The sequence below is a fragment of the Neoarius graeffei genome, chromosome 2 (genome assembly GCF_027579695.1).
Source record: "Neoarius graeffei isolate fNeoGra1 chromosome 2, fNeoGra1.pri, whole genome shotgun sequence".
Classification (NCBI taxonomy): domain Eukaryota; kingdom Metazoa; phylum Chordata; class Actinopteri; order Siluriformes; family Ariidae; genus Neoarius; species Neoarius graeffei.
This window is the reverse complement of record NC_083570.1, coordinates 52,215,426-52,243,420: the sequence shown is the minus strand read 5'-3', so window position 1 is coordinate 52,243,420 and position 27,995 is coordinate 52,215,426. Positions and strand designations below refer to the sequence as shown.

Here is a 27,995-nt window from a genome sequence, read left to right as displayed (position 1 = left end):
GTCACACGTGACGTGGTACACAAGAAGGGGAACCTGCCGATGACATCACGTTTCACTACCGTGCGGAAATTAAAAGGGTAGGTGACTTTGGTCGCAAAATTAATATACTTGTCGTTGTCAAAAAATTATGTTTGATATATCATTTTGAAGCTAAAAGATTTCTCTGTCTATATTTTATGCCAAAAAAAATACATCCAATGGTGGAATGGCACTTTAACGTCCAGCACACGATGCACCTCAGACGCCTTGGGTGAGCAGCTACAGCTGGGGAAAAGGTAGAAATTGTGCCAAAGACTCTTTCCAAAACAGCATGAGAAACATATAAACTACTAATAGCTAATAACTGGACATTGGCTGGAATTGGTGTCTTCTCTCAAGTTAAAAAAAAAAAAAGTAATATGTAACAAGAAGGCATCATAGATCAGATATTAATACCTTGGAAGAAAAACGGGTTTTTGCGCCAGGTGTTCTCTTAGCTCTGGAGACGTCACATCAGTACTAAGATACCGGCCCACGTAATCCGACCAGCGCTAGAAACACAAACACGTACAGTGTGACACCGTTGAACATTACACTGTTACAGATGAATCTAAACACCGATGAAACACTAAACGCTGTTCAACATGAAAATGCCGTTTTCTATAAGACTGACCAAGCGAAATGTGTGGATTGTGAGGAAAAGAGGAGAAAGCGCCTCACCTCTGAGTCCCCTTGCTCATCGGAGTTCTCCTCTTCGGTGTCCAACAGCTCGATTGTCAGCTGCACATTTCCTCGACTCTTAATGAACATCAGCTACGAGAAGCAGCGTAAAAAAAAATAAATGCATAAACAAACATGCTTTGTAATTAGGAGATTATGGGCAAGTCGAGTCAACTTTATTGTCAAATATGCTATAGACCCTTTTCACGTGACGTCACGACAAACGCGGCCGCCATTTTGGACATGAACTACCAGTAGTCTACCACAGCCAACAACGAGGAACGACGGCGAAGCATCGAAAGGAATATAGCCATCAAAGAAAGTTTTTACTTTCAGCAAGACTTCCATCATGCCATTATATTGTTGTGCACCTGGATGTAGTAACCATCAACACACAAGGCAAGATTTATCATTTTACCGGATCCCGACAGATGCTGACCGACGGAGAAGATGGATGGTCTCTAAAATATTGGCAAAATGATGTTTATTGACATAGCAATCGCGTGTAACGGGAAGCATTTGCATATCCGAAGTGTTGTGTTTACATCAAAGATAAAATAAACCGATATGACAACGACTGCTGCTGCCAGGTTGGGGACACGAACTAGTAGAAAGGAAGTGTGCCAACAGTGCCAACACACTTCCTTTGTGGTCGATTCTGCTTTAAGGTAAGATGCATTTAATTATTCGTCTGCTGTGGGTTTGGAATCGGTAGCCTGACCAATTCGTTCATGTTTGTGGTGCCATTTGTTTGTTGACGCGTGTTGAAATGGAAGATTGGTTGTTGACATGATTTCCAGTGATGCTTTGGTGCTGCTGTGGATCAGATGTGTTGAGTAGCCTGACTGTTTTTTTTTTTTTCTTGCGTGTGGTATCATTGTTGACGCGAGGTTGTTTTTTGAACATGCCAATGCGGACACGATTTCCCCTGATGAGTTATGACTTCAGACGCGATGCGTGTGTGGAGTCCGCGTGATATGTGCGTAAGATCGGCTTCTCATGTGTTTGGAGATCCGCGCTCTGAGACAAGCGCAAGCACCACCACCCCCCCAAGGGAAAAAAAGGGACCCCGCCCCCGAAAATATCGGCGTGGTTCGAACACTGGGTTGGAGAAAGTTATGGCAAATAGCGAGTGCACAAACCATAGAAGGTAAACTGTACACAGCGCCAGGGCAGTGTGATGGTACGTCTACTTTTAGATTGTGTTAGCTTATCAATGAACACACTCGTCACTCGACGAGTTTCACGTCTTTACGACGGATACTTAAATGTGTGTTAGGTATTACTGTTGCAGTCTAAGCAGTCATTGTAGCAGCTAGATGAGCGAGAACCGAAAGGGTCTGTGCCATAAACCGTTATTTCTTCATGTCCAAAATGGCGGTCGCGTTTACGAAGGTCACGTGAGTGAAAAGGGTCTATACATGCTTGACATACAGCACAGATGAAATTTCAGTCCTCTCTGACCCATGGTGCAAACAGGCAATGCAATAAATAAAAATAGAATAATTGAAAAAAAAAAAAACCAATATAAACACACTAGATAGGAACTAGACATAGACTAAACACTCAGACAATATAAACAGTGTAAACACTAGATAAGAACTAGACGTAGACTAAACACTCATACACACGCACACACAAATTGGTTCAAATAACCAAACAGTCAAGGGCACTTGAAGTATAGCAGGTAAACATGAAATAAGCAGTATAAACAAACTAGCAGCTGTTAAGATGAGGTAGTGTGGAATAGTGCAAATGAGCGAGGTAAAGTGAGATGTGCGGCCCCTGAGTTCAGTGTGTTAATGAACGATGAGATGTATGTATATATATATATATATATATATATATATATATATATATATATATATATATATATATATATGTGTGCACGCAAGAGCATGATATAATATCAATATCATAATAAACAAGTTTATCACAATATCCTTTTTTGAGATATTGTTATTGTTACATATTATTTAATTACTGTCTTTACCAAGCCGACGAGAAGCAGAAAACGTTAAAAATGTGCATTTCTTGGACATTATTTTTTTACATTAATATTTAAAATTGACATTTTTCCCCTCTTCACTGTTAAAGGAAAAGGCAACTTTTGTACAAAATCACCACAAATAGATAGATAAATATTAGTGCTGTCAAAAATGTCGCGTTATTAACGCGTTAACTTGACTCAATTTTAACGGCGATAATTTTTTTATCGCGAGATTAACGCTCTGTGACATGATGTAGGTTTTTCATAAGCTTTTGAAACTGCCAGGAACTTGCAACAGAGACAAACAAACAATAGCAGCTAGACTGTAATGCCCCGCACAGCCAGAGTCCTCTGCCCTCCTCCCCCAAAGAACCAGCGCGGGCAGGGCGCGCTAGTAGAGATGGGATTTATGGCTCTTTGATGGGATCCGCATCTTTGTGATCCGTTCTTTGAAAAGAGCCGTTCAAAAGACTGGCTAATTTGGCTCTTTTTAAATATTTATTCAGTTTTAAGAAGACAGCGTCTAAAGAAGCCAGATCCCTCTGAACTGTAAACTCAATGCTGTCCCAGAAATCCTTCCTGTAATATGCAAATTTGGCCGCCTCTGATTGGACAGCGCGACGCATCAACAGGCAGAAAGTGTAAAAGTACAAAATGTGTTAAGTGAGCTGAAACAGTAAAGATCAGATTCAATGCAATATTTATCAACGAACAACTTAAAGTTAATATAATAGTGTACTTTATATTATAATCAAGTATGTCAAGCCTACCGTCACTGTGTAACCTGTCTCTAGAGTTGTAGACTAACTCAAGCAGTAGATCACTTCACTCATGGTTCTTCTGCTAGCCCCGGTGCTCGGCTTAGGTTTCACTTTGCAGTGGCTGTATCAAGACACGTTACGCTTTGCAATACAAAGCAAGCCCATTCACGTTTTTATGCTGATAAGAGAATTACAATGGTTTTTCATGTGACAAAAATGTGCGATTAAATTGCGATTAATCGCGAGTTAACTATGACAGTCGCGACATTAATCGCTATTAAATATTTTAATCGCTTGACAGCACTAATAAATATATAAAGTAATCGATCATGGAATTTATAGAGAAAGAACAGACCGCATAACAGTATCTTTTAACTTTTAATAATATGGGCTTGCGCTGAGCTCAGCGAAGATGCGTTCCGCCATATTGATCTACTGCGTGACATCATGCGGCCCACCACTGAAAAGAACTCTTCAGTGCTTCATGGTAATAAGGTAAAAAACCAGTACAATCGCTTCTTCAAAGTTTCACCAAATGGTTTTATTTATGCAACTTAAAGCTCATAATACTGTATAACTTTGGTTGAGTAAAAACACGGAGCAAAAACATGGCTGAATCCTGAATGACTCCTATTTGGATTTGTCCTACCAAGCCTACTGCGCATGCGCGAAGCGGCTCGGCTCGGTTTTCCCTTTCGGGCGCTCTCGTTTTCTGTTAGAATTTGGTAAAGAAAAAAAAATATATATATTATTTACCAGCTTACTGGGTCCATGAACATAAATCTGACAGCTGACAAGGTCGGGATATAAACGAATCGAATACAAGCCACTCGCCGGGACTCCTAATCACAGTGATCTGCTTGTAAACACTGCTTTCATGGGCTCAGTGACGTCACAGATCAGAGGGAGGCGCATTAACGAAAGATTCTGATTGGTTTATAGTTGCCCACAATCTCAAAATGGCTGCCTCCTCCAACTTCGACTCCTCTGTGTCAATTCATGATTTCAAAGTTAAAAATATTTTTTCATGTTCAATATATAATGGAAATAATTAACGGAATTGATTACGTATATGTTTTTCTCCTATTACACACCTGGTTTTGTACAAAAGTTGCCTTTTCCTTTAAATACATATTTAGTTTTGCAAAATAATAGTATTTTTGAAATATAGGAACCATTTTACAACAAATTCCATAAAATACATTAATAAAATCAATGTAATTAGAATTTTTTTTTTTTTTTACTTTATTTGGCATCTTTTATAATAGAAATGATCCCAGCACTCCAAAAAGGTAAATTGGATAGCTGGGAAAACGTATCCGATATCGGATCCTGTAGCAAATGCCAAAGACTAAAATTAGATTTGACAATAGCCAGGTCATACCCCAGTAATGCATATTGACGTCAAACTTGTCACATCTTTTTAGTAATGTGAGCTAAACTAATGGTGATGATACACGGGGCAACTTTTTGGGCAATGTTGCCGAGCAATGTTGCTGGGCAATTGCGTTTTGACTCTTTTCTATTGAGATTGGGCAACATTGTTTCTTTCTGAATGGTTTTGATAATCTCTGGCAACGTTTTGAGATAAGCCAATCAGAACGCGAGTATCGAGTCATGTGACCTCCGGTGAGGTTCGGATCAGAAATTTCAAACAAATATGGCGGCCGCTCAGTGTCAGTGGAGTGAAGAGATGGAGAGACTCCTCATCTGTTTTTATGCTGTGTCTCACCTAGTTGCCCGTTGCCAGCAACATTGCTCGGCAACATTGCCCAAAAAGTTGCCCCGTGTATCATCACCATAAGGGCCCGTTTACACGAGGACGCTGTTGGGTAAAAACGACTAAATATTTTATCGGAAGTGCCTTTCGTCTACACGGGGACGGCGTTTCCGAGACTGAAAAACGGAAAAAATTGAAAATGCCTTCCAGAGTGGATAAGTTAAAAACAGCCCCCGTTGCATATCCGTCTAAACTACCCAATACGCGAAACTCTGCTCGGATCTGCTCACGTCGGGTACGCGTTTACGTCATATACTGTACATGCCAGCCCGGGAAGTAAGAAAGTAAGTAAAAAAGTAAGAGCATGTCTGATTACATCGATCCAACGGACCTTCAAGCTGCTCTGGCAGCTTTAATAAACGTCCAGGAGTCCTTCGAACATCTATACCGAATCTGCACATATACCGTTAATGAACAGAGGCGGGTATAGTATGCTCTTACTTTTTTACTTACTTTCTTACTTACCATAGCCAGAGTAGTCAAAGTTTTCGCGGCGCAGATGTGCAGATCAGACAAGACGGAAGACGTTGCGCATGCGTGCAGACATAGCGGAGGTCTTTCACAGCACCACCTAGCCGCCTGGCACGCACATCCAATTGAATTCCACACATTTATGCGTCACCGTATAGATGCAGATTTCCTCCTTGAAAACGGTCGTGTAGACGTGGAAAAAAGTGAGAACGAAAACGGACTTTTGCGTTTTTGTTTCAGACCGTCCCCGTGTAAAGTGGGCCTTAACCAAGATTTGAGTTCATCTGCAACTTAGGAGGTCAGGAACAGAAGCCCTTCCTCAGCAATGGCTTGCCAACTTGCCTTCAATTTTTCAAGTACATCTCCTTTGGCACAAGTACTTATGGTCCAAGGCTTCCTCTGTCACCAAGGGGTGGGGCCAGAAAGGGCTTGGCCCCCTTAATCACTGCCATCAGCTAGATTTTGTACTTGTTATTTTTGTACTGTAGTTCATTTTTGCACTGTGCTGTGCACAGCTACTGCAACGGTTACAGTGTCTTTACCAACAAAGCAGAGCAAGTGTAGTGTAGTGTTTACCTTAAAACAGTTCTCGTCAGACATGAGCTGCTCAGCTTTGCGCTGGTAGGTCGCCTCAGCGGTGGATCTCGTGGCCTGTGTGGACAGCGAGCCACCTGTGGCACTGCTACTGCTCTCGGACAGAAACAGATCTGTGACCTGCACGCAGATCTCATCGCTTACTATATGCTGCAGCTGGACCGAGAAAAACAAAGACGAGCAATTAACTCGAGATGCACTCATAAAACCTTCTGACTTTTTTTCAATATGGTAGCGATATCACAGCTCTAAGTATTCAGAGGTGCCAACAGTGTATATAACTATACTGTATAATAAATATACAGGCTTGTAGAGCTGGGCGATATGGCCTAAAAAAAAAACAAAAAAACCCCACACACATCTTTGATTTTTTCACAAAAAAAATCCGATTTTCAATTTTAATCGATTTTTCCCCCCCTAGTAAAAATCAAACCACAGATGACAAAGAAATGGTTCAAAACAAGTTTTACCTTTATTTTTTCCTTCACTTAAATTTCCCCTTTGGGGTTAAAGTGCAACCAGAAACCAAAAAGAAGCCAAAAAACAAGCTTGTAGCTGAGAGAACATCGCGATAGCGTCTGTGATTGCCTTCCACCGCGCCCCATTCTTATCATAAAGGCGCACAGTTCGAAAATGTGTCCGGGACGGCTGCTTTCTTTACTGTGGATGGTGCGCTCGTGCTGCGGCTGTGCTCATTCCGCTGGGAGCAGCACTTCTCCCGCGCCGCTGCAGGCTTCTGTTTAAGGTGTTGGAATAAATTCGTCGTGCTGCTTCCTTTAGAAGCAGCCGTTTTCAAACACGCCTTACAATGAGGACTTGTTTGGTCTGCGTCCGACACTGCAAAACTGAACCAATTCCACATCACGGAGGAAGTTACTCCTTTCTTGGGCACAAGTTGTGGCTTTCCCCCAATCGCTGCCATGTTGTTTGTGTGCGTCTATGGCAAGCGCATGGGTGGAGGGCTATAGTGTCAGTGCCCGATCCGTCCATGCTGCCCGATCCGTTCTGCACATGTGCAGAGGGGCGCGTCGGTGGCGGAAGTTAAAACAGAGAAAACCGATTTTCATAAAAACACATCGTCCTTAACTGTAACTTCGAATTAATTGATAAAATCGATTTATTGCCCAGCTCTACAGACTTGGAAGAAAATGGTTTTGCTTCTTTCTTTTATTATGGACAAATCAAACAACATAGAAACAGAACAGAAGAAATATAAAAGCAGAACTGTGAGAAACTGAAAAAATAAAAGACTAAATAGTAAAAAACACAGCATGTTTACTTTTGTTATTGACCGACATGTTTATTGACGCAGAAATGCAAAATTCTCACTCTTTAGTTTTCTGACTCACTTGTGAATTCACAAGTCAAAGTTCACCCTCAATGTCGCTACAAAGTGAATGGAACCACTTCATGCCCCACCTCCTTTCCCTTTCAGGGAACTGTATTTCCTGTCAGGTGAATTTTATTTTTATATTTGGCTACAGTTTAGATGAAAAGAAAAAAAAAAAAAAAAGCGCTGCCGCTGTCGTAGGGAGTTGGACATCGTAAAAGCTACAGCTAAAACCACAGCTGGCGTCTCCGTCATACTGAATGAAATCTGTTACTGATAAAATAAACATCAGTCAGTGGAGTCAGTCAGTGTAACACATTCATGGAATGAAAAACAAAAGCAGACTGGATAAAACTGCACGAAGTCATTTCGTGCAGCCATCGATAGGTTTTTAAGAAGTCCGCCTTAGAGGTCTGCGTGGAACAGAATTTTCAGTCCCGCTCCTGCAAAGAATTATGATTTTCAGTCCCGCTCCCGCCTGCCATATTTTGTCCCGCTCCCGCCCGCAAATCCCGCATGATGCAGACGTTCGCGTTATTTCCCTCACACGAGTGAGAACGACTTCCAAATGTCTGATTTCAGGACTTTTGACTTTTTAACGGTAAATGTACCTCTTTTTAAAGCAGCACTTACTTCTGAAGCACTGTGAGCTTCACTAGAGGAGCTCTGCTCTTCTGCCATGATCGGAGATCTCAAACACGGAAGAGCGGAAAGGAATCGGAAACGTACGCGAGATTAGACCACATCCGCAAATTTAGGCATCTTAAAATGTTTTTATTAATGCCAAATAAAATATCCAGCACAAATTATATATGATAGACATAAATGAATAATTTATAAATTTTATTTTAAACATGTTTTTAGTTAGCGGGACTGCAGCTTATCACCTCTCCCCGCCCGCTCCCGCATTGTGCACTCCCCCTCTCGCCCGCGCCCGCAATGAGCTTTCAAAATTTGTCCCGTGCCGCACTGCTTTGCGTCGGGTCCCGTGGGACTCCCGCGGGAGTGCAGGGCTCTAGTCCGCCTCAGTGGAAATGATTTTGTCGGATGTTTTGTATAAAGTTTTTATTTATCGAATTTGCAAAAAATTAAAAGGCTCCGTTTCTCAAAATCCAGCGAATGTGGATAGAATGAAACATTTATTCCACTCAATCTCAGCGCTACGTGCCTCGTCAGCCATCAGCTCACGTACGACTCAATTTTGTAGAATAACTTAATTTTCGGGGGGAAAACGAAGAACTAATGATGTTGGCACTTCCAGAGTAATAGCATTAACAGCACTAATTGTTGTATTGTTTGTTTCAAAGCTGGTGATGAAGACTAGTGAAGCTGTAGTAGAAAGAAATTTTATACCAGATGCAGCAAACCCACAGGTTCTAATGAATTCAATCACGCAACCTTTGACTAAATAACTATTACCCTGTCCAGATTCTGTACCGATATGAAACTACTTTCGTACCGCAACACCTGTCCACACTAGCAACTATACTGGTACTGTAGCGGTATAACTGTATCGGTACGAAACCCACAAATGTATGGGTTTCGTACCGGTACAGTATCGGTACTGTAGCGCTTCGCTGTAGTGTGGACAGATGAAGCGGCTCTGTATCGATACAAATATAATGTGTATGCGCAAAGTCACACACCTCAATCGATGTCTTCGCTGAATAAAATAGTGAAGAACGGAGATTCGTTTGTTTCTTTCTCAACTGCCTCGCGTGTTTTATACGATTCGACTGAATAAATGACCACCAGAAATACAGACTGTACATCGACAACAAAAAGCACACACACGTCGTTTCATCCGTACGGAAGCCGAGAGAGGCCCTTCATATAATCCTTTTTTTTTTTTTATTTCACCTTGTTATCCCGAGATAACGACATAATTAATTCAGGATCTCGACAAAACAACACAATTATTCTGAGATCTCGAGTAAACAGCTGAGAAATGGTTCATTCAGGTGCGCCAAGAGACTTGTGATATGCTGACTTTGGGGCTAGTTCTCATTCTGTATAGACGCAACTTTGGTCATTAGAATGTCTGGAATAATCGATCACCTAATAAGGCAATATTTTGATCAGGGGTTGACACAGGGAGAGACTGCATTAAGGTGGTGTTTACATTAGACCGTATCCGTATCGTTTTCGTCGCGGATGCACTGTCCGTGCACATTAAAACACCGGGAAACGACTCCACAGGCGGAACAGTTTGAATCTGCCAGGGCCCACGTATTCAACCCAGTACGTATCTGATCCGGTGCTGTGTAAACATTGAGGAACGAGGATACGCAGTGCTGAGCTCTAGCTGACGTCATCATTGGACAACTTCACTGTGACATCCACCTTCCTGATTCGCTGGCGTTGGTCATGCCACGTTGGTCATGTGACGCGACTGCTGAAAAACGGCGTGAACTTCACTTCCTGCTATTTGTCCCGAATCACTGCTCGTGCGCTTCACTTGCGCGCTGTGTGAGCTGCGCAAGGCCGGAGTGCGCACCCTCCAGAGGGCACTCGCTGTTCAGGGCGGAGTGATTTGGAGTGCAGGATGCCTGCGGAGCCGAGCGTATCCGTGTATTGGCGTTGCTGTGTGCACGCGAATCGTTTTAAAAACGTTAATCTGATGATCCGCTGATACGGTCTAATGTAAACCCCACCTAAGCCTTTTAATAAGGGATAATTTCAAAATTAGTCCGCGGCACCTCCGCAGAAGACTGGCCCGGCTTCGTCTCTGCCGATGGAGATACAGTGATCCAGCTGAGATCATGAAATAATTGTTTTGTTTTCTCAAGATCTCGAAATAACGGATGCCATATATTCTCGGAAGGAAGTTACTCGGTAACCACGGAAACATTTCGCGCACGCGCATTTCAACTACCGTGAAAGAAAACCGCAAACATTTCTCGCTAGCAGGGCTGTAGTCAAGTCCACCTTAGTCGAGTCCAAGTCAAGACCGAGTCCAAAGAGGTTCGAGTCCGAGTCAAGTCCGAGTCCAAAGAGGTTCAAGTCTGAGTCAAGTCCGAGTCCAAAGAGGTTCGAGTCCGAGTCAAGTCCGAGTCCAAAGAGGTTCGAGTCTGAGTCAAGTCCGAGTACAAAGAGGTTCGAGTCTGAGTCAAGTCCGAGTACAAAGAGGTTCGAGTCTGAGTCAAGTCCGAGTACAAAGAGGTTCGAGTCCGAGTCAAGTCCGAGTCCAGGACAGCAAATACAAGTCATATACTTGGAGCATCAAGATAATAACTTTGGGTTATTACTAACACAGTGTCACAGTACTTATGGTTTGTGTATATATACAAACAATAGCTTGTACAATATAGCTTCACTCATACAGTAAGTGTGAAAAATTATTACCAGTATTATACTGCAAGTGTGTACCTGTGGTTAGAGTATGCCTTGCCTGGAGGGAAAAAAAAAAACAAACAAACTGTACATGCCGTGAGTGTAATGAAATAAGTAATTTTTATTTGAGCATTAACTGTAACAAACCCCCCCCACAGAATCATTTGTCAACATTAATCAACAGTCTCACTCACACACACACACACACACACACACACACACACACACACACACACACACTCTCACACACTCTCTCTCTCTCTCACACACACACACACACACACACACACACACACACACACCTCAAGAGGGTGGAGCAAAATGAATTGCATTCAATGGCTTGTTTTAACAAACAAAAAAACAACAAATAATACAGGTAAATCAAGGGAAAGTAAAGGAAGGCAAGTCTGGTTAGGTAAGTAAAGCTACCATCTCTGCTATTAAATCAACAATGTCCATCATCACCAAACATGCATTTTGCAGACAGACATCTCTAAAAAAGAGATTTGTTGCATTTCAAAAACATGAGCGAGGAGAGCATTTCCGCTCCAAGACTGGCCCTATGGGGCCTCATAATCAACCCTCCAGCACTGAACACATGAAGTAGCATTCCCAATTCAGGCACAACCACAAACGTCACCTGAAACTGCGCTGCATGTAGTTAATATTGTAACTTAATTCTCATTTAGCATCTAACGTTTTACCTGATGAAAAAAATACTAACGTAAGGAATTGTAGCGTCGTATCCGTATCTTCCATTGGCCAGTGTTCGCTACTGTTAGCACAAGATAAAGCTAAGCACTTTCTAACTGTCACTTACCTTGCTGGGTGGTTCCTCTGCAGGTGTCTGTTAAAATTGGACGTCGTCCCAAGCGTGTCTGAAATTGTTTTTTTGCAGAATCTGCAGTCTGCCCGGTGTTTCTTTTTCTGATCTGTTGTTGAAAACTCATGGTGATTTGTGTAGGCGAATTTAATTACCCCCGAATTAGCTGACATCTTCGCTGTATAGGCTATGTGTGAGAGAAAACAATGAAGGTCGCGCGGGAAGATAATAAAACACATATTTAGAATCTTAAAGTAACAAGTTCAAGTGTGAGACTCTACCATTGGTTGGCGGATTCCTTGGTGGACTTGACGAGTCCTGCAGCTATATTTAGCGAGACCACTAGGGGAGTCCGAGACAAGTCCAAGTCCAATTACAAGCGAGTCCGAGTCAAGTCCAAGTCCATCAAAAAAACGTCTCGAGACGGACTCGAGTCCGAGTCCGGACTCGAGTACTACAGCCCTGCTCGCTAGTGTGGACAGATGCACTAAACTGTACTGGTATACTTTGTATCGATACAGTTATACCACTATCGTACCGGTATAAGTGTGAACACAGCATAAGACATGGGGAATATTTACGAGAAACAGTGTTTGAAGTGAGGGGCTGGAGAGAGTACAGACCTGCCTGACGATGCTCTGGATGAGTTTGTCCATAGTGAAGGCGATGTAGGCGTGGATGGTGAACATCTCTCTCAGAGAGTCCTCATACTGAGACGCCTCCATGTTCCCGTCCAGTAAATTGCGCACCATCTCAAGGAAGGCGGAGTAGTAGTCTTCAACATCGATGTCCACTGGGAGACAAAGGGCCAGCATGAAACAGTTGAGAGAGGAGAGGAGAGAAGAGAAGAGAAGAAAAGCACAACATTTTTGCTGTCAGTTTCTCAATCCACATCTACTCACTAGGCTCCTTGAGCCGAAGCTGGACGGCAGGGTTGTCGTTTTTGTCCCGTTTGAGCCCAAGCACCTCCCGCTCCCAGTCACGCTCCTTCAGCTCCTCCTCAATCTGCCGCTCGGCTTGGTTATACAGGCGCAGGAGGCGCGTGCACAACGTCTGGTGCAGCCGCAGGAAGATGTACCAGTTGTTGTTGACGAAGAAGAGGTTGTAGGCGTCGTCACACGAGCGCAGCTTCTGAGCCAGCGTGCTGGTGAACAGGAGTTTGGACTTGCTGGGACTCCCGGTTACACCGTTGTGCTTCTTGGAGCCGCCTTCGTCGAGTTCGGCATCCTCCTCGTCTTCCTCTTCTTCTTCAGCGTCTGACAGAGCACCTCGCTGAGAGAAGAGCATGTCGGGGATAAAATGGTGGATTATCTGCTTGATCTTGTACTTGTCCTCTTTCTGAATGCTGGTCTGTCTCTTGACGTGGTGGATAATCAGGGCAGCAGCGTCCTCCAAGATTTGCCGGTCCTCGTAGGTGAAGGTGAGGTGAGGGCCGCTCGCCGGCGTCCCGTTTTCCTCCGAAGCTTGTTCCTGGTGCTTCACAAAAAAAAAAAAACAAAACCAAACTTTTTTTTTTTTTAAATAGTTCAGCACTTTTGGCTAGTTACCAGTCATAAATTCAGCATCAAAGCCAAGTCTTTATTATTATTTTATTTCTTAAATAATTTGAATAACTCTGCTTTAAATTTGGACTTGGGAACTTTTAAACTTTCAAAGCACAATTTTGCTCCCTTTTGGTGGAAAGAAATTCAAGGTTTTGTTATTGTAACTAAACTGTAGATAAGGAGATCGACCATTAGTTCAAGTACGTAAAGAACACTGAAAATGAGGCGTGAGCAATATGATAAAAATATATCATGATACTTTTTTTTTTTTTAAGATTTTTTTGGGCTTTTTTCACCTTTATTGGATAGGACAGTGTAGAGACAGGAAATGAGCGGGAGAGAGAGACGGGGAGGGATCGGGAAATGACCTCGGGTTGGAATCGAACCCGGGTCCTCGGATTCATGGTATGGCGCCTTATCCACCTGAGCCACGACACCCCCATCATGATACTTCTATGACGTCAAATACAGAGCGTTGTTTTGATAAAACAGGGTCTCTGCACATTTCTGACCAGCAAAAATAATACTTTTTAAGACCATTTTAAGACCACTGAGTATAAAAAATAAGACCACTACCGCGGAACAAATACGTACAGTAAAAAAAAAAAAAGCACACTCTAGGTTAAGTTCAAAGCATTTTTTTTTTATAAAAAATGTGCATCTTCAGTTTACAAAACAGAACATTAGCTGCCTTCTCGATATTTTAATAGTAGGGTACTGCTGTAAACAAACAGTGAGGAAACAAATTGATCTTCAGTTAACAAAACAGAACATTAACTGCTTTCTCAATATTTTAATAGTAGGGTACTGCCATGAACAAACAGTGAGGAAGCAAGGAAGTCTGACTACTGATCGAACTGCCTCTGGGGACTGTTGTTGCCCGACTAGCAGCACAGCGCATATGCTTTTCCCCTTTCGAGTGAGCGTCAAGGGCTTTACAGCCCATTGTTGTTAACTTGATGTCTTTCCGACATACCTTACATCTCGCTTCATATTCTGAAGTTGCTGTTGTTAGCCAACTTTTGTATTTTGGCTCCTCAAGCCACTTGTTACTAAATTTACACTTCCCCATCTCCGTTCATGTTCAAGTTCAACCACTTCTTCCTCGTCTGCTCTACTCTCAATGGTTCTACTACCAGTGTTGGGCACGTTACTTTCAAAAAGTAATTAGTTATAGTTACTAGTTACTTTTCCCAAAAAGTAACTGAGTTAGTAACGGAGTTACTTTGTCATAAAAGTAACTAATTACCAGAGAAAGTATTCCGTTACATTTTGTTCCCCCTCAAAAAAAAAAAAAAATTCAATTAGTGTAATCATAATAAAAGTGAATGTTAAATGTGTTTAATGACTGAAATGGACACTTAACAGAACCAATTAGTAATGTTATCTACACTATATTAAATATTTTTGTGGGACAATGTGAGATAAGACATCTATCAAATGTAATATATTTCTGTAGTTATTAAAATTGTTACTAATTACTGGCCACTGACGAGGACAAACGCTTTGTTCCTCGACATAATGTGCATTGCACGTAAACACTCTTGCCTTTTATTTCAAGTAATGAAAAGTCCTGGCTGTATTTCCAGTGTGAAAGCGCAGTGCTGGGCTGACTGCTCGCCATCGCTGGCTCTTCCGATTGAAAGAGCGCGCAGTAGTGCAGTAGGCGTGGCCTACCTACGTCTGTTGTCCAAATCTACTCTGATTGGCTTACTGTGCCGTTGTCTCGTGTCTCCCCGCCCCACACGAAAGCAGAGTAAAGAAAGGCTGAGCGAGCAGCGTGCCAGATGAGAACAGCTTTAATAAAGTAACGCAGAGTATTTTATTGTAAGTAACGGGAACGGCGTTATAACGATGTAAAAAGTAATTAGTTAGATTACTCGTTACTAAAAAAAAAGTAACGCCGTTAGTAACGCCGTTTATTTCTAACGCCGTTATTCCCATCACTGTCTACTACATGGATAAAAGAACACACTGCCCCCAGTGGCGTGGTTCCTGCGCTATTAGAACTAGTGCTAGACACACAACGGCTCTTGTGCTACTTGTTCAGCATCTTGATAACAAACGACGCTGGTTGAATAAATAACGTTAGCGCGGAAAAAAAATCCAGACATATGTTTTTTTTTCATTTACCGTAGGCTACCCGGATGAAATTTAATACCTCCCATGTGAAATTTAATACCATAGCTCAAAAAATAGCGAAATATAATGCTTTTTAAGACCTTAAAAAACACATATTAAAAATAAGACTTTTTAAGACTTTTTAAGGATCCGCGGAGACCCTGATAAAATGAGAAATTTGGCTCAAGGATATCTTTCTATACTCATCTCATCATCTCTAGCCGCTTTATCCTGTTCTACAGGGTCACAGGCAAGCTGGAGCCTATCCCAGCTGACTACGGGCGAAAGGCGGGGTAGACCCTGGACAAGTCGCCAGGTCATCACAGGGCTGACACATAGACACAGACAACCATTCACACCTACGGTCAATTTAGAGTCACCAGTTAACCTAACCTGCATGTCTTTGGACTGTGGGGGAAACCGGAGCACCCGGAGGAAACCCACGCGGACACGGGGAGAACATGCAAACTCCGCACAGAAAGGCCCTCGCCGGCCACGGGGCTCGAACCCGGACCTTCTTGCTGTGAGGCGACAGCGCTAACCACTACACCACCGTGCCGCCATCTTTCTATACTGTTTATTAATTTGTATTTAATAATTTAACACTGACAGCAATTAAAAAAATAAAATAAAATTTTAGAATTTTAAAACCCATACAGCATCAAATCATCAGCATCCAGAGTGTCATTAATTAATTAGTTAATTAAGATATTACGATACCTCCGATGTCTCAGAAAAGTGTATTGTGAAATAACTGATCACGATATCAATATTATATCGTTGTATCACCCAGCACTATTGACAACACGATGAATAATGAGTGAACAGAGGAAAATACAATGAAGAACAAATAGAAAGAAATTGAGTTGGTAATTTTCTTTAAAATGGACACTTCATGCCTTCCTCCATTTTGAATAGCTTGATTTATTCATTTACTTTCATTTCAATGGAGCCTAATTATTCTTTTAATAATCTGACTAATCGAAAATAAATCAGTAAACTAACAAAAACTTATGTATGCACCTCAAGCTGAACACAGTCTCTCACACACATACACAAAAGTTATTTTTCTTGAAATTTATCACGAAACAAAAACATTAGACAGACAGAATGTGTGTTTGTCAGAGAGAGAGAGCGAGTGTGTGTGTGAGTGGACATTTTACAACACATTTAAGCATTTACCATCCTTCTGTACTTTCTCCAAAACTTTTTCCACATGACAGACTTGGATTAACACGGAGCACAATCGAACCGGATGCTTTACCTCGTCGTAAATGCTCTCGATCTCGTTGAGGAGGGTCTTCGAGCGGAGCACCTTCGTGTCATTCTGCTTGAAGTTGATGCCTTGGTGGTCTAAGGACTTGAGATAATATTTCTCGTTCTGCTGGCGCCATATCTTATTGAAGCCTCGCTGTGCTTCTCTCCATTCGTCCTCCTTCAGCTTTAATCTGGAACGCAGACGGAGAATCGCACATGTTCCAGCTCGGACTGCAACTTTCATACTAACTCACTGCCACACCACGTCGACGATTATACGGTTTTATTTATTTATTTATAACAATGTTTATACAGGAGGCTCTCATCACTGTGGTGTTTTTTCAGGGAGATCTTGCACGTATATAATCATATCTATCTAATAAACAAATAATATGAATGTAAAAATTAGACAAAAACTAAACCATTTCTAAGACTACGTTCAGACTGCGCCCTGAAACGACCCATATCCGATTTTTTTGCCCCTATGCGACCTGTATCCGATTTGTTATTGACAATCTGAACGACACAAATCCGATTTTTTCACATGCGACCCAGGCCGCTTGGATATGTGGTCCTAATTCCGATGCATATCCGTTATTTTCACATGCGACTGCAGTCTGACCGGACAGGTCACATTCATGCGACCTACACGTCATCAACAAGAGACAAACGTCACTATTCTGCGTTGGCTAATCCCGCCTCTTTGGTGGAAACTTGAAGAGTGCGCTTTTTTTTTTTGTTTACGTATTACGTAGATGTGCTTATTACGTGCCAATTTGCGCATGCGGGACATTTTGGGGTCGTTTTCCGTTCATATTGGAGATCGCATACAAGTCTCATATAATTGGTAATGTGAACGGCCTAACAAAAAAAAATCGGATTTCACAACAAATCAGATATGGGTCGTTTCAGGTTGCAGTCTGAACGTTGTATAAATATGTAATATGAGAATATATACATTTTGCTATATGAATATTCATTTACTCTGAATATTTTACTTTGTTAAACATGCTTTCTAATCTGTTTATTACTAGTCTTAGATTACATGAAGCTTCTGCCATAACAGTTCCAGTGGATTAGCTGTTACTATAGAAACAATAACGCATTACAACTAGTGCTTTAAAGGGGAACTGAAGGCAAATTTTTTTATCATCAAAATTCTCTCTCTCATTTTAGAAAATGTAGGAATGCATTTCTGACAGCTATTTTGTCACTGCTATAGCAAGCAGTGTTCTCCACGAGTGCTTTTAAAGTGGCGCACCGCCACATTATAATTCTGGCCCGCCACCGTTCCCTTGCCCCCCCCAAAAAAAACCCTATAGCTTCATCAGTATACACCAAATAAATTGAAAAGTATTTGTGACTATTTAACATGCAGAAGACCATTAAACGAATGCATACGGGGCTACCTGAAGTGGCCACGTGAGCGCAGTAGAAAACCACCCGGCCGGCTGCATACACACAGATTGTGACCCAGAGCTGTGCACACGGAGGTCTGTCCCTGCGTTACGCTACACTGACACACAGTAACGCTGGAAGCTGCAGCTAGCCAGCAGCTAAATAACTCTGCGGGTGTTTGTAGCGTTATTGGGCAACGGTTACGCTTATCTATCGTCTTCTCTGACCATACACAGTTACAGTAAATCATATAACAGCACACACACTGGTTAAGTTCAGGTCTTTTATTTTCCGTATCTGTGATTGTGTCGGTGAGAGCTGCAGTTTCCCGCTGCTTCACTGTGGTTGGTTACTGCAGGACTTCCGGGTTCCTGGATCAAAGGACCCGAACTCCAGAGGCCGGGGTGGCTTTTAGCCCTTTTCCACCAAAGCAGTTCCAGGGCTGGTTCGGGGTCAGTGCTTAGTTTGGAACTGGGTTTTCTGTTTCCACTGACAAAGAACTGGCTCTGGGGCCAGAAAAACCGGTTCCAGGCTAGCACCAACTCTCTGCTGGGCCAGAGGAAAGAACTGCTTACATCAGCGGGGGGGGCGGAGTTGTTAAGACCAACAACAATAGCAAGACCGCGAGAGGGCGCCATTTTTAAATAAGCGACGAGATATCATGGATGCAGTAAAGCAGCAGTCATCCACTATTATTATTGTTGTTGTTGCTGCTTCTTCTTCTCCGTGTTGTTGTTGCTTCGATGTTCGCGCCAAGGTTTATGCAAATGCAGCGACGTAACTGACATATACACTGACGTAATGACGTGGCTCCCCTGAGCACCCCGAGCTATGGTAAAGCAAACTGGTTCACAGCTTGAACGAGTTGTGAACCAGCACCGGCCCCGAACCAGCCCTGGAACTGATTTGGTGGAAAAGGGGTATTTGTAGTGCCAGTCTCGGGTATGCGCACCACCTCGTGCACGGATTGGAGTGGTTTCACCCAATTAACGTTAATTATGTTTATTGTAAAAAATTTATGCATTTATTGTAATTGGGTATTTTGTTTATGCATGAAAGTTCATTTATTTTTTCACACAGGAAAAAAATATAATTAATTCAGGGATGCGCAACAGGCGCATCAGTCTCAGCTGAAATGAGTCTCACATTGACAATAAAGATGATGTGTACAGTAAGAATGTGTTCATTTTTTGTAAAATGATTTTAACAATGATTTAGCATTTCCGATCCATTTACTGGCCAGTTTCACTGTCAAAAAAGCCCAAAGTCCGCCACCACCTTTTATTTTTGAAAAGTGGAGAACCCTGGAAAGTTATGAGTGTTTGAAATACGCTCTGTAATATATCAGTCCATATGTCAAAGCGATGGCCGTAAACGAGATTCGCTGAGACCTGTGCGAGACATCGTACGACGGAAGTAAAACGTACAGCGGAAATCAAAGTGACCGACATCTGCCAACGTTGTCAAAAGACGCGTGCGCCCTCTTTCGAATGCTGACGTAATCAAGCCGGAAGTTTTCCCTGTGTCTGAAATCGCTCCCTACTCACTATACAGGGCGCTATATAGTAGGGACGCCATTTTGTAGTGCTGTCCGAAACCTTAGTGAGGATTATGTGGGAAATGCGCTCAGTATAATATGTATTTATCACAAAAATACATGCATGTGTTTATTATTTTGAAAACCCGCCAGCCACCTGATCCGGCACGTTTTAATTATGCGACAGTAATGACGTAAATACCAGCGCGACGGACTCGTCCTTATCCTGTCGTCTTTCCAACTCTTCTCTCCTCCACGTTGGTTGGAAGTCGTATGGAATAATCTCCATCACTGATGAAGCTGGCAAATCTCGAAATTAACCTAAATTGGAATGATATGGCGATCTGGCCGCTCTGTAAACAGTTTTCAAAATGGCGGCGCTGACACTGCAGATATGAAGTCTCGCACTAAGTCTCGTGAAGATCGCGCGGATAAGACTCTGTTCAGACTGCACCCTGAAACGACCCATATCCGATTTTTTTGCCCATATGCGACCTGTATCCGATTTGTTATTGACAATCTGAACGACACAGATCCGATTTTTTCCCATGCGACCCAGGCCGCTTGGATATGTGGTCCTAATTCCGATGCATATCCGTTATTTTCACATGCGACTGCAGTCTGACCGGACAGGTCGCATTCATGCGACCTACACGTCATCAACAAGAGACAAACGTCACTATTCTGCGTTGGCTAATCCCACCTCTTTGGTGGAAAACAACATTTGTACAGTTTTCAGAATTTAAATAGACTTTTATAGAATTGATCAAGCTAATGGTGGATTTGGTAGGGACCTGGATGTTGATCTGTTAGCCTGATTAAATAAAACAGCTTCTATAACTGATTTATAACTTAAACCATCCTGTACCACATCGCCAGGTCTCGCCTCGTCTCCATAGCAAACTGCACTGGTGTTTCTGCACCTTGAGCCAGCGCGGAGAGAAGTTGCAGAATTCAGCTGGCTAAAACAATCTAAATAAATATTTATAAAAGTGTAGAAAAAGTTTATTAATATGACGAAATAAATATGTGCAAATTATTAAGCCTGAATTAAGAGTTTGGTAATACAGCGGCCGTATCCCAAATGACTGCCTGCTGAAGCTCGAGTGCACTATATAGAGTTTAAAAATCCATTACTTCCTAGTAACATGTAGTGCACTTATATAGAAATTAGAGGGACATTTAGGAGTCAACCCTCGTTACCAGGCTACACGTTTTCATTTCAGTTCAGAAACAAAAACACACACGAGACCTCACACTTTAACACTAACCAGATAATTAAACAAAAAAAAAAAAGAAAATCATTAAACTTGAAGAGTGCGCTTTTTTTTTGTTTACGTATTATGTAGATGTGCTTATTACGTGCCAATTTGCGCATGCGGGACACTTTTGGGTCGTTTTCCGTTCATATTGGAGATCGCATACAAGTCTCATATAATTGGTAATGTGAACGGCCGGCCTAACAAAAAAATCGGATTTCACAACAAATCGGATATGGGTCGTTTCAGGTTGCAGTCTGAACATAGTGTAAGTGACGCCTACCGTGAACCAAACGAACTACATTCAGCATGGCTAAAAACCGAAAAGGCCGATAAGTGTAATATAATATGCCAACACGAGTCACGATATAAGGTTAATAAAACCGAAAACGTAATTGAATAACACGTTAATTAAGAAATAAAGCAAGTTTAAAAATGACTTCAGTTCTCCTTTAAAATATAATAAAGTTACAGCAGGAACTACCGTCTGAGCTGCAGAAATGAAGCACACCTTCTGACCAATCAGATTCAAGAATTCAGCCACGCTGTGGTATCAATAACATTTAATCGATGACTAAACATGAAGTGAAGGAAAAGGTGTGACGTGCGTCAGCGATTACACACCTCTTAAGTACGATGGGGACGGAGGCAGCAGGGTTCTTCTTCAGTCCGTCAATAATGTCGAGAGCTTTGTCTCCGTATATCCTGTGTATGGCCTTGCGGTGGATGACTTCAGACGTGCCGCCAAGCGTGTTATCCAGGCGGAATTTGGCCTGTTCTTCAGCAGACATGCGCGAGAGCTTCTTCTGCACGGACTCCAGCACCCGGATAGTGGCTAGGTTTGTCTCCAAAACCACATCCAACTAGAGGTGAACAATTCAAAGGTTTGCAAATGCATCATTTTACATTTTAGGTTCTGCCCTAATTTTCTATATTGCCTTGCGTACATAGTGTTGACACTGACACACAGTCAATGTAAGGCTTTTATTCAGGAAAAACCACATCTTTTAGGAAAGGCTTTTATCTTTTCGGCCTGAGACCATACACTAAAACTAGGATACGAGACATGTATACAGCTTCAGGACATGATATTGACACAAAAATATTTACATTTTAATTAAGCATGCTTCAAGGGAGTTAGGTTTCCACTCGCAAACTTGGTGCTGTGTATGCTATTGCCTTAGTTAGAGCTCATAATGAATATTAGACAGAAATATTGCGATGCACGATACGAGCAGCAAATTCATCTCACCAGTATTTTGTATTGCGATATTCAAGACAACGATATTCTGTCTCATGCCTCAAAGTTTATTCGTCACATGCACACTTCAAGCACAGTGAAATTCATCCTCTGCATTTAACCCATCTGAAGCAGTGAACACACGCGCGCGCACACACCCAGAGCGCCCGGGGAGCAGTTGGGGGTTCGGTACCTTGCTCAAGGGCACTTCAGCCCAAGGCCGCCCCATGTTAACCTAACTGTATGTCTTTGGACTGTGGGGGAAACCGGAGCACCCGAAGGAAACCCACGCAAACACAGGGAGAACATGCAAACTCCACACAGAAAGGCCCTCGCTGGCCGCTGGGTTCGAACCCAGACCTTCTAAATAATAACTTTTACTTGAGAAACAATCCTATACTGGTGTTAATCTGATGAACGGCTGATTTTTCTTCAAAAATTATATTTGATTCATCAACTATTTTAGACCTGAATATGAACAATATGTGTTCATAAACTCATCTCATTATCTGTAGCCGCCTTATCCTGTTCTACAGGGTCGCAGGCAAGCTGGAGCCTATCCCAGCTGACTACGGGCGAAAGGCGGGGTACACCCTGGACAAGTCTCTGTCATTGCAGGACTAACACAGAGACAAACAACCATTCACACCTACGGTCAATTTAGAGTCACCAGTTAACCTAACCTGCATGTCTTTGGACTGTGGGGGAAACCGGAGCACCCGGAGGAAACCCACGCGGACACGGGGAGAACATGCAAACTCCACACAGAAAGGCCCTCGCCGGCCACGGGGCTCGAACCCAGACCTTCTTGCTGTGAGGCGACAGTGCTAACCACTACACCACCGTGCCGCCCCTGTTCATAAACTCATTAGACTTTTTTTATTTAAGATCTAATGTTATAATATTTCACTTATGGTTTCCACTTATTTGTTTTGCAACATGTGTCATTTAGGAAAAGTCAAAAATGATCACATTTGCCAAGGTATGTTCGCATGTTTCACGGCACAGTTTGGCCGTCTGTCTGTATACAGTATTTTCATGAATCTTGGTGGAAACATGTAGCATGGGCCAAGGAAGAACCCATTCAATTTTGAAGCGGATGCGACTGACAGGATGGTTCAATGAATTCAGTTTCACTTTCACCAACATTGTGAGATACAGCATTTTGCTTTGATGGAGGTCTGCGCTCTGAGTGCCCTTCTAGTTTCACATGCAACATTAAAGCAGATACGCAGAGCCATGGCCTCACTTTCGTTTATAAACGCCTTGAGACCTCAAGAATGGCACAGGAATAGTTTTAAGCGTGAACAATAAATCTAATATAGTAATTTTTATGATTAAAGTGATTTATATAGGTAGCGGTCTGAGTAAATGACCCTGACGTCCGTAACGTCACAGCAGGAAGTCTATCGGTCTCATCGCCAGTGTTGGGCACGTTACTTTCAAAAAGTAATTAGTTATAGTTACTAGTTACTTTTCCCAAAAAGTAACTGAGTTAGTAACGGAGTTACTTTGTCATAAAAGTAACTAATTACCAGGGAAAGTAATTATTCCGTTACATTTTGTGTCCCCCCCCCCAAAAAAAAAATTCAATTAGTGTAATCATAATAACAGAACCAATTAGTAACGTTATCTACACTACATTAATATTTTTGTGGGACAATGTGAGATAAGACATCTATCAAATTTAATATATTTTTGTAGTTATTAAAATTGTTACTAATTACTGGCCACTGACGAGGACAAACGCTTTGTTCCTCGATATAATGTGCATTGCACGTAGACATTTTTGCCTTTTATTTCAAGTAATGAAAAGTAATGCTGTATTTCCAGTGTGAAAGCGCAGTGCTGGGCTGACCGCTCGCCATCGCTGGCTCTTCTGATTGAAAGAGCGCGCAGTAGTGCAGTAGGCGGAGGCTACCTACGTATGTTGTCCAAATCTACTCTGATTGGCTTACTGTGCCGTTGTCTCGCGTCTCCCCGCCCCACACTAAAGCAGAGGAAAGGCAGGCTGAACGAGCAGCGTGCCAGATGAGAACAGCTTTAATAAAGTAACGCAGAGCATTTTATTGTAAGTAACGGGAACGGCGTTATAACGATGTAAAAAGTAATTAGTTAGATTACTCGTTACTAAAAAAAGTAACGCCGTTAGTAACGCCGTTTATTTCTAACGCAGTTATTCCCATCACTGCTCATCGCCATTTCCACTATACTAAAACACAGAGCTGACTGCAACTCCGATCCTCCATTTTGAGCCAATTTATCGCTATGCCACGTAGATGTGTTGCTGGCGGGTGCAGCAACACGACAGAAGGTGGATTTACGTTGCATTCATGGCCCAAGAATGTTCAAACTGCAAAGGTTTGGATGCGTTTTGCGAGAAGTTCACGGGCACATTGGGCGCCTATGAAGTGGTCTCTCCTCTGCTCTGCACATTTTACTGAAGACTCGTACGAGACCTCTGATCTGTTGAGGAGCGTTGGCTATAAGCCTGTATTAAAAGAGAGTGCAGTCCCAACAATTAAAGAAAACTACAAGAAAAGGAAAGTGAGTTCAGTTGCACCAGTCCTCTCGGAGCGTGAGCTGAGGGTTGTTGGTAAAACCCGGGACGGAACGGGACGGGACATATCACTCGGGCAGGGACCTCCCCGCGGTTGTTGCTAAAACCGGTGACATCCCGTTCCGTCCTGGGTTTTAGTAATTGCCTGAGCCCAGCAGTAATGGCGGAGTAGTCAGCATGGAGAATGAGTGGAGCAGCCGTCTGATTTCTAAACTGGATATCGCTGCCATCTCTCCCTTACGTGGAAGAAGCGAATGAACGGAGAACTGAACGAACAACTGAAAGTCAGATTGTTTCAAAACAATTGGCCACAAGATCGGCCATCGAGAAGCGAGAACACGGACGGGTAAGCTCCGACTCTCATTTGGATTAAAAAAATAAACAAACAAACAAACAAACAAACAAACAAACAAAAAAATCCCACATTGTTTCCCTGCATTTAGATTAATACATGTAACTTGTATTGTGTGTTTAAGTTAGCGGTCTAAGATTACTTAATTTGCTTCAGAATGTGATTGTCTCAGTTCATCTGATTATTTAATGAGCCTTTTACGTTTTATCAGTGAAAATGCATGCATGTACATGTATGTTGCATAAGTTATAACACCTATCCTGTTTTAATGAGAGTCAACCCACAATCAGTGAAGTCAAATCAGTCTTAATTGAGCAAGTCGGTAACGGTATTTCTTACTTTCACCATAAATGTTTATTTATATGACTTTGGTCTACAGCTGTAAAAGGCCTCGGCCTTAAAACCGGTTCCCGCTGTGACGTCACGCGCTCAGGGCTGGCTGGATCAGCGGGGCAGCTCGAACGCCAACTTTGCGGTCGATTTTAACTCTCAAAAATATACATTTTTTAATTCCCATTTATGCAGCATACAAGAGTCAAGGATGGAGATACTATCCACTCAGAAATCTGTTTAAAAATAAAGGCTCTGCGCATCTCCTTTAAGCAGCAATAATAATAAGCTAATGAATGGGTATATACTTTTAAATTATTTATGCATGAAAGGGTTAAAATAATAGGTTACTCTATATTAGAACTACACTGGTATATTTTATGGCATTGGTTAAACTGGGAAATATCCATTTCCTACATAGTGAAGTTATAAACCACTGAATCAGATACAAGACAGCAAACACTTCTGAGTTCTAAAAGTTAATTGTTACAAATTTCTGCACATCCACTAGTATCAAAGGAACACTTTTATATATATATATAATTTATTTATTTTTTTTAGGGATGGCGAAAACTAAAAAAAATCTTGACCGACCACCGAGCCTCATTAGCCGGTTAACCTATGAGTTTAAAATTCTAGAATTGGAATTATTACAGGGATGCAAACAGCGCGGCTTTTGGCGGATGCCGCCCTCTCCACGGCTGAATCGCGCAGATCCGACCTTCCTTTCCCAAGGGGGGGCGTTGGAGCGTCCGACCACAACTTCATCAAAGCAAATTCTGCATATAAGCAAATGCTGCCACAGTCCACGAAACACAGGAAGTACAAGCACGAGAAGAAAACAGCAAATCAGAAAGCCGCGCATGCCCGCGCCGAAGCCGCGCAAAATTTAATGTGCGCAGCTTCCGCGCAAACGCGCGCAGCCCCCCGATCCACTGCCTTCCTCCCACACCCCCCACGCCTCATGGACTGCAACGGCACCCGCCTATTTAGTACTTTTAATACAGAATCCACCTTGAAATTACATTCAGACACTCCAACGCCCCCCCCCAAAAAAAACGGATCTGCGCGATTCAAAAAAAAAAAAAAAGTCGGCATCTGCGCCTTTAGTTTGTGTGGAGAGATCTGATCTGCAATAACATGCATTGTTGGCTACAGACCGAAACATACTTTCAGAATGCACTGGCCAAGGCAGGACTAAACTCCATGTGCCTTCTAATAAGAATAAAAAAAAAACAGAATAGTAATTTGTAAGCTAAAAAGCCTGTGTCTACACTTTTCTTTCGCCGAGTGGCAGCGGGAGGGCGGGACATGACTGAATGGGTGTTTCTGATTTGTCAGCTGTCTTTAACTGGGGCGGGACATGACTGAATGGGTGTTTTTGATTTGTCAGCTGTCGTCCTTACACCGCATGGCATGCCCCAAGCGTTTACAACATGGAATTCCAAGTCCTCCGCTCCAAAATTGGCAGCTTCAAAACGATTGATTTTTTTTTTTTTTAACCGACAACCAAAAAAAATTAACCGGTTGACGTTGATTCGGTCAACCACCGGTCTTAACATCCCTTTTATATATATATATATATATATATATATAAAAATAAAAATCAGCTCTAAGGTCTTCAGGGTCTCACCTCGAAGCGTTCGTCCTCACACCTGTAGATGTGCTCCTCATACTGAGTCTTCTTCGAGCTGACGAAGGTCGAGTCCTCTGACCAGGAAGGAAACGAAACCCACATGTCATTAAGCACCTGGAGAGGAAAAACAAAACAGGCCAGAGCACGAGTGTTGAACTGAAGGGCCTTTTTAACCAGTAAGGTTTTACTGAAAAACAGTTCACCATCATGCAGCGGATTTCTGCCCACTTTATTAATTACACATCCTTAAGACGACCCATCACCTCTTTACATAGCGGAGATCTTCCTGTGCATTTGGGTTGCTGGTAGCTCTTGGGCAGTGCTCTATAACTGAACCCCAGCCTCTTGCACGAGGAGTAGTCTATCTCCATGGCGATGCCCTCTGTCGCCCGCTCTTTGGGGTAGCTCTCTAAGTGGGACATCTCCTTGTAGCCCAGGAAGTTCTTAAACCAGGTGAACAACTCTGGGAACTTCCTAAGGAGAGAATACCATTTGTTCATATATCAATTACGACGCAGATCACTGCAAACAGGTGAAAACGGAGTCATTTCTGTAATTAAGAAAGAACACAGCAAACAGCATGACGTGGCAATGATCGGCTGGTACTAACCCCAGGAAAGGTAGCACCAGTTGCACGAGCTCAGCGCGCGAGATCACTTCTTGGTTAAAGATAACCAGGCACCGCAGGAAGTTATCATAAGCCTCAGCACTCCGTAAGGCTTTCCGCACCTTTGACAAAACAGAGTAAATGTGATGACCTGAAAGTCGAAAACAAGTAAACCCATGCCTTACGTGATGAAGTAATAATTCTCACTCGAACCTTCTCGAAGAACAGGGACTCCGTGCCGACTCCGTGCTTGCTGGCCTCTGCTGCAGAGGACTCCTTCTGATTCAGTAACTTAGGCTTTTTCTGAAAGGCACACACAGTGAACATAAATAAATAAATAAATAAATAAATAACCCAAACAAAACATCCAGCT

General features: G+C 42.4%; 1 protein-coding gene across 4 annotated transcripts in view; it reads right to left on the bottom strand.

The window, feature by feature from the left end:
• sin3aa (SIN3 transcription regulator family member Aa) overlaps positions 1-27,995 on the bottom strand; it is a 103,185-nt gene that overhangs the window by 15,746 nt on the left and 59,444 nt on the right. For 3 of the 4 annotated variants that reach the window (XM_060914381.1, XM_060914380.1, XM_060914382.1), the window contains exons 9-19: positions 27,836-27,925; positions 27,626-27,744; positions 27,279-27,489; positions 27,013-27,129; positions 21,522-21,760; positions 16,711-16,894; positions 12,684-13,257; positions 12,405-12,574; positions 6,278-6,451; positions 700-792; positions 436-530 (exon numbers count right to left, since the gene is read on the bottom strand). In XM_060914381.1, the coding sequence (XP_060770364.1) occupies positions 436-530; positions 700-792; positions 6,278-6,451; positions 12,405-12,574; positions 12,684-13,257; positions 16,711-16,894; positions 21,522-21,760; positions 27,013-27,129; positions 27,279-27,489; positions 27,626-27,744; positions 27,836-27,925 (2,066 nt within the window). Of the gene's footprint in view, positions 1-435; positions 531-699; positions 793-6,277; positions 6,452-10,970; positions 11,017-12,404; positions 12,575-12,683; positions 13,258-16,710; positions 16,895-21,521; positions 21,761-27,012; positions 27,130-27,278; positions 27,490-27,625; positions 27,745-27,835; positions 27,926-27,995 lie in introns of those variants that run through there. The other variant, XM_060914383.1, reaches the window with a different exon arrangement.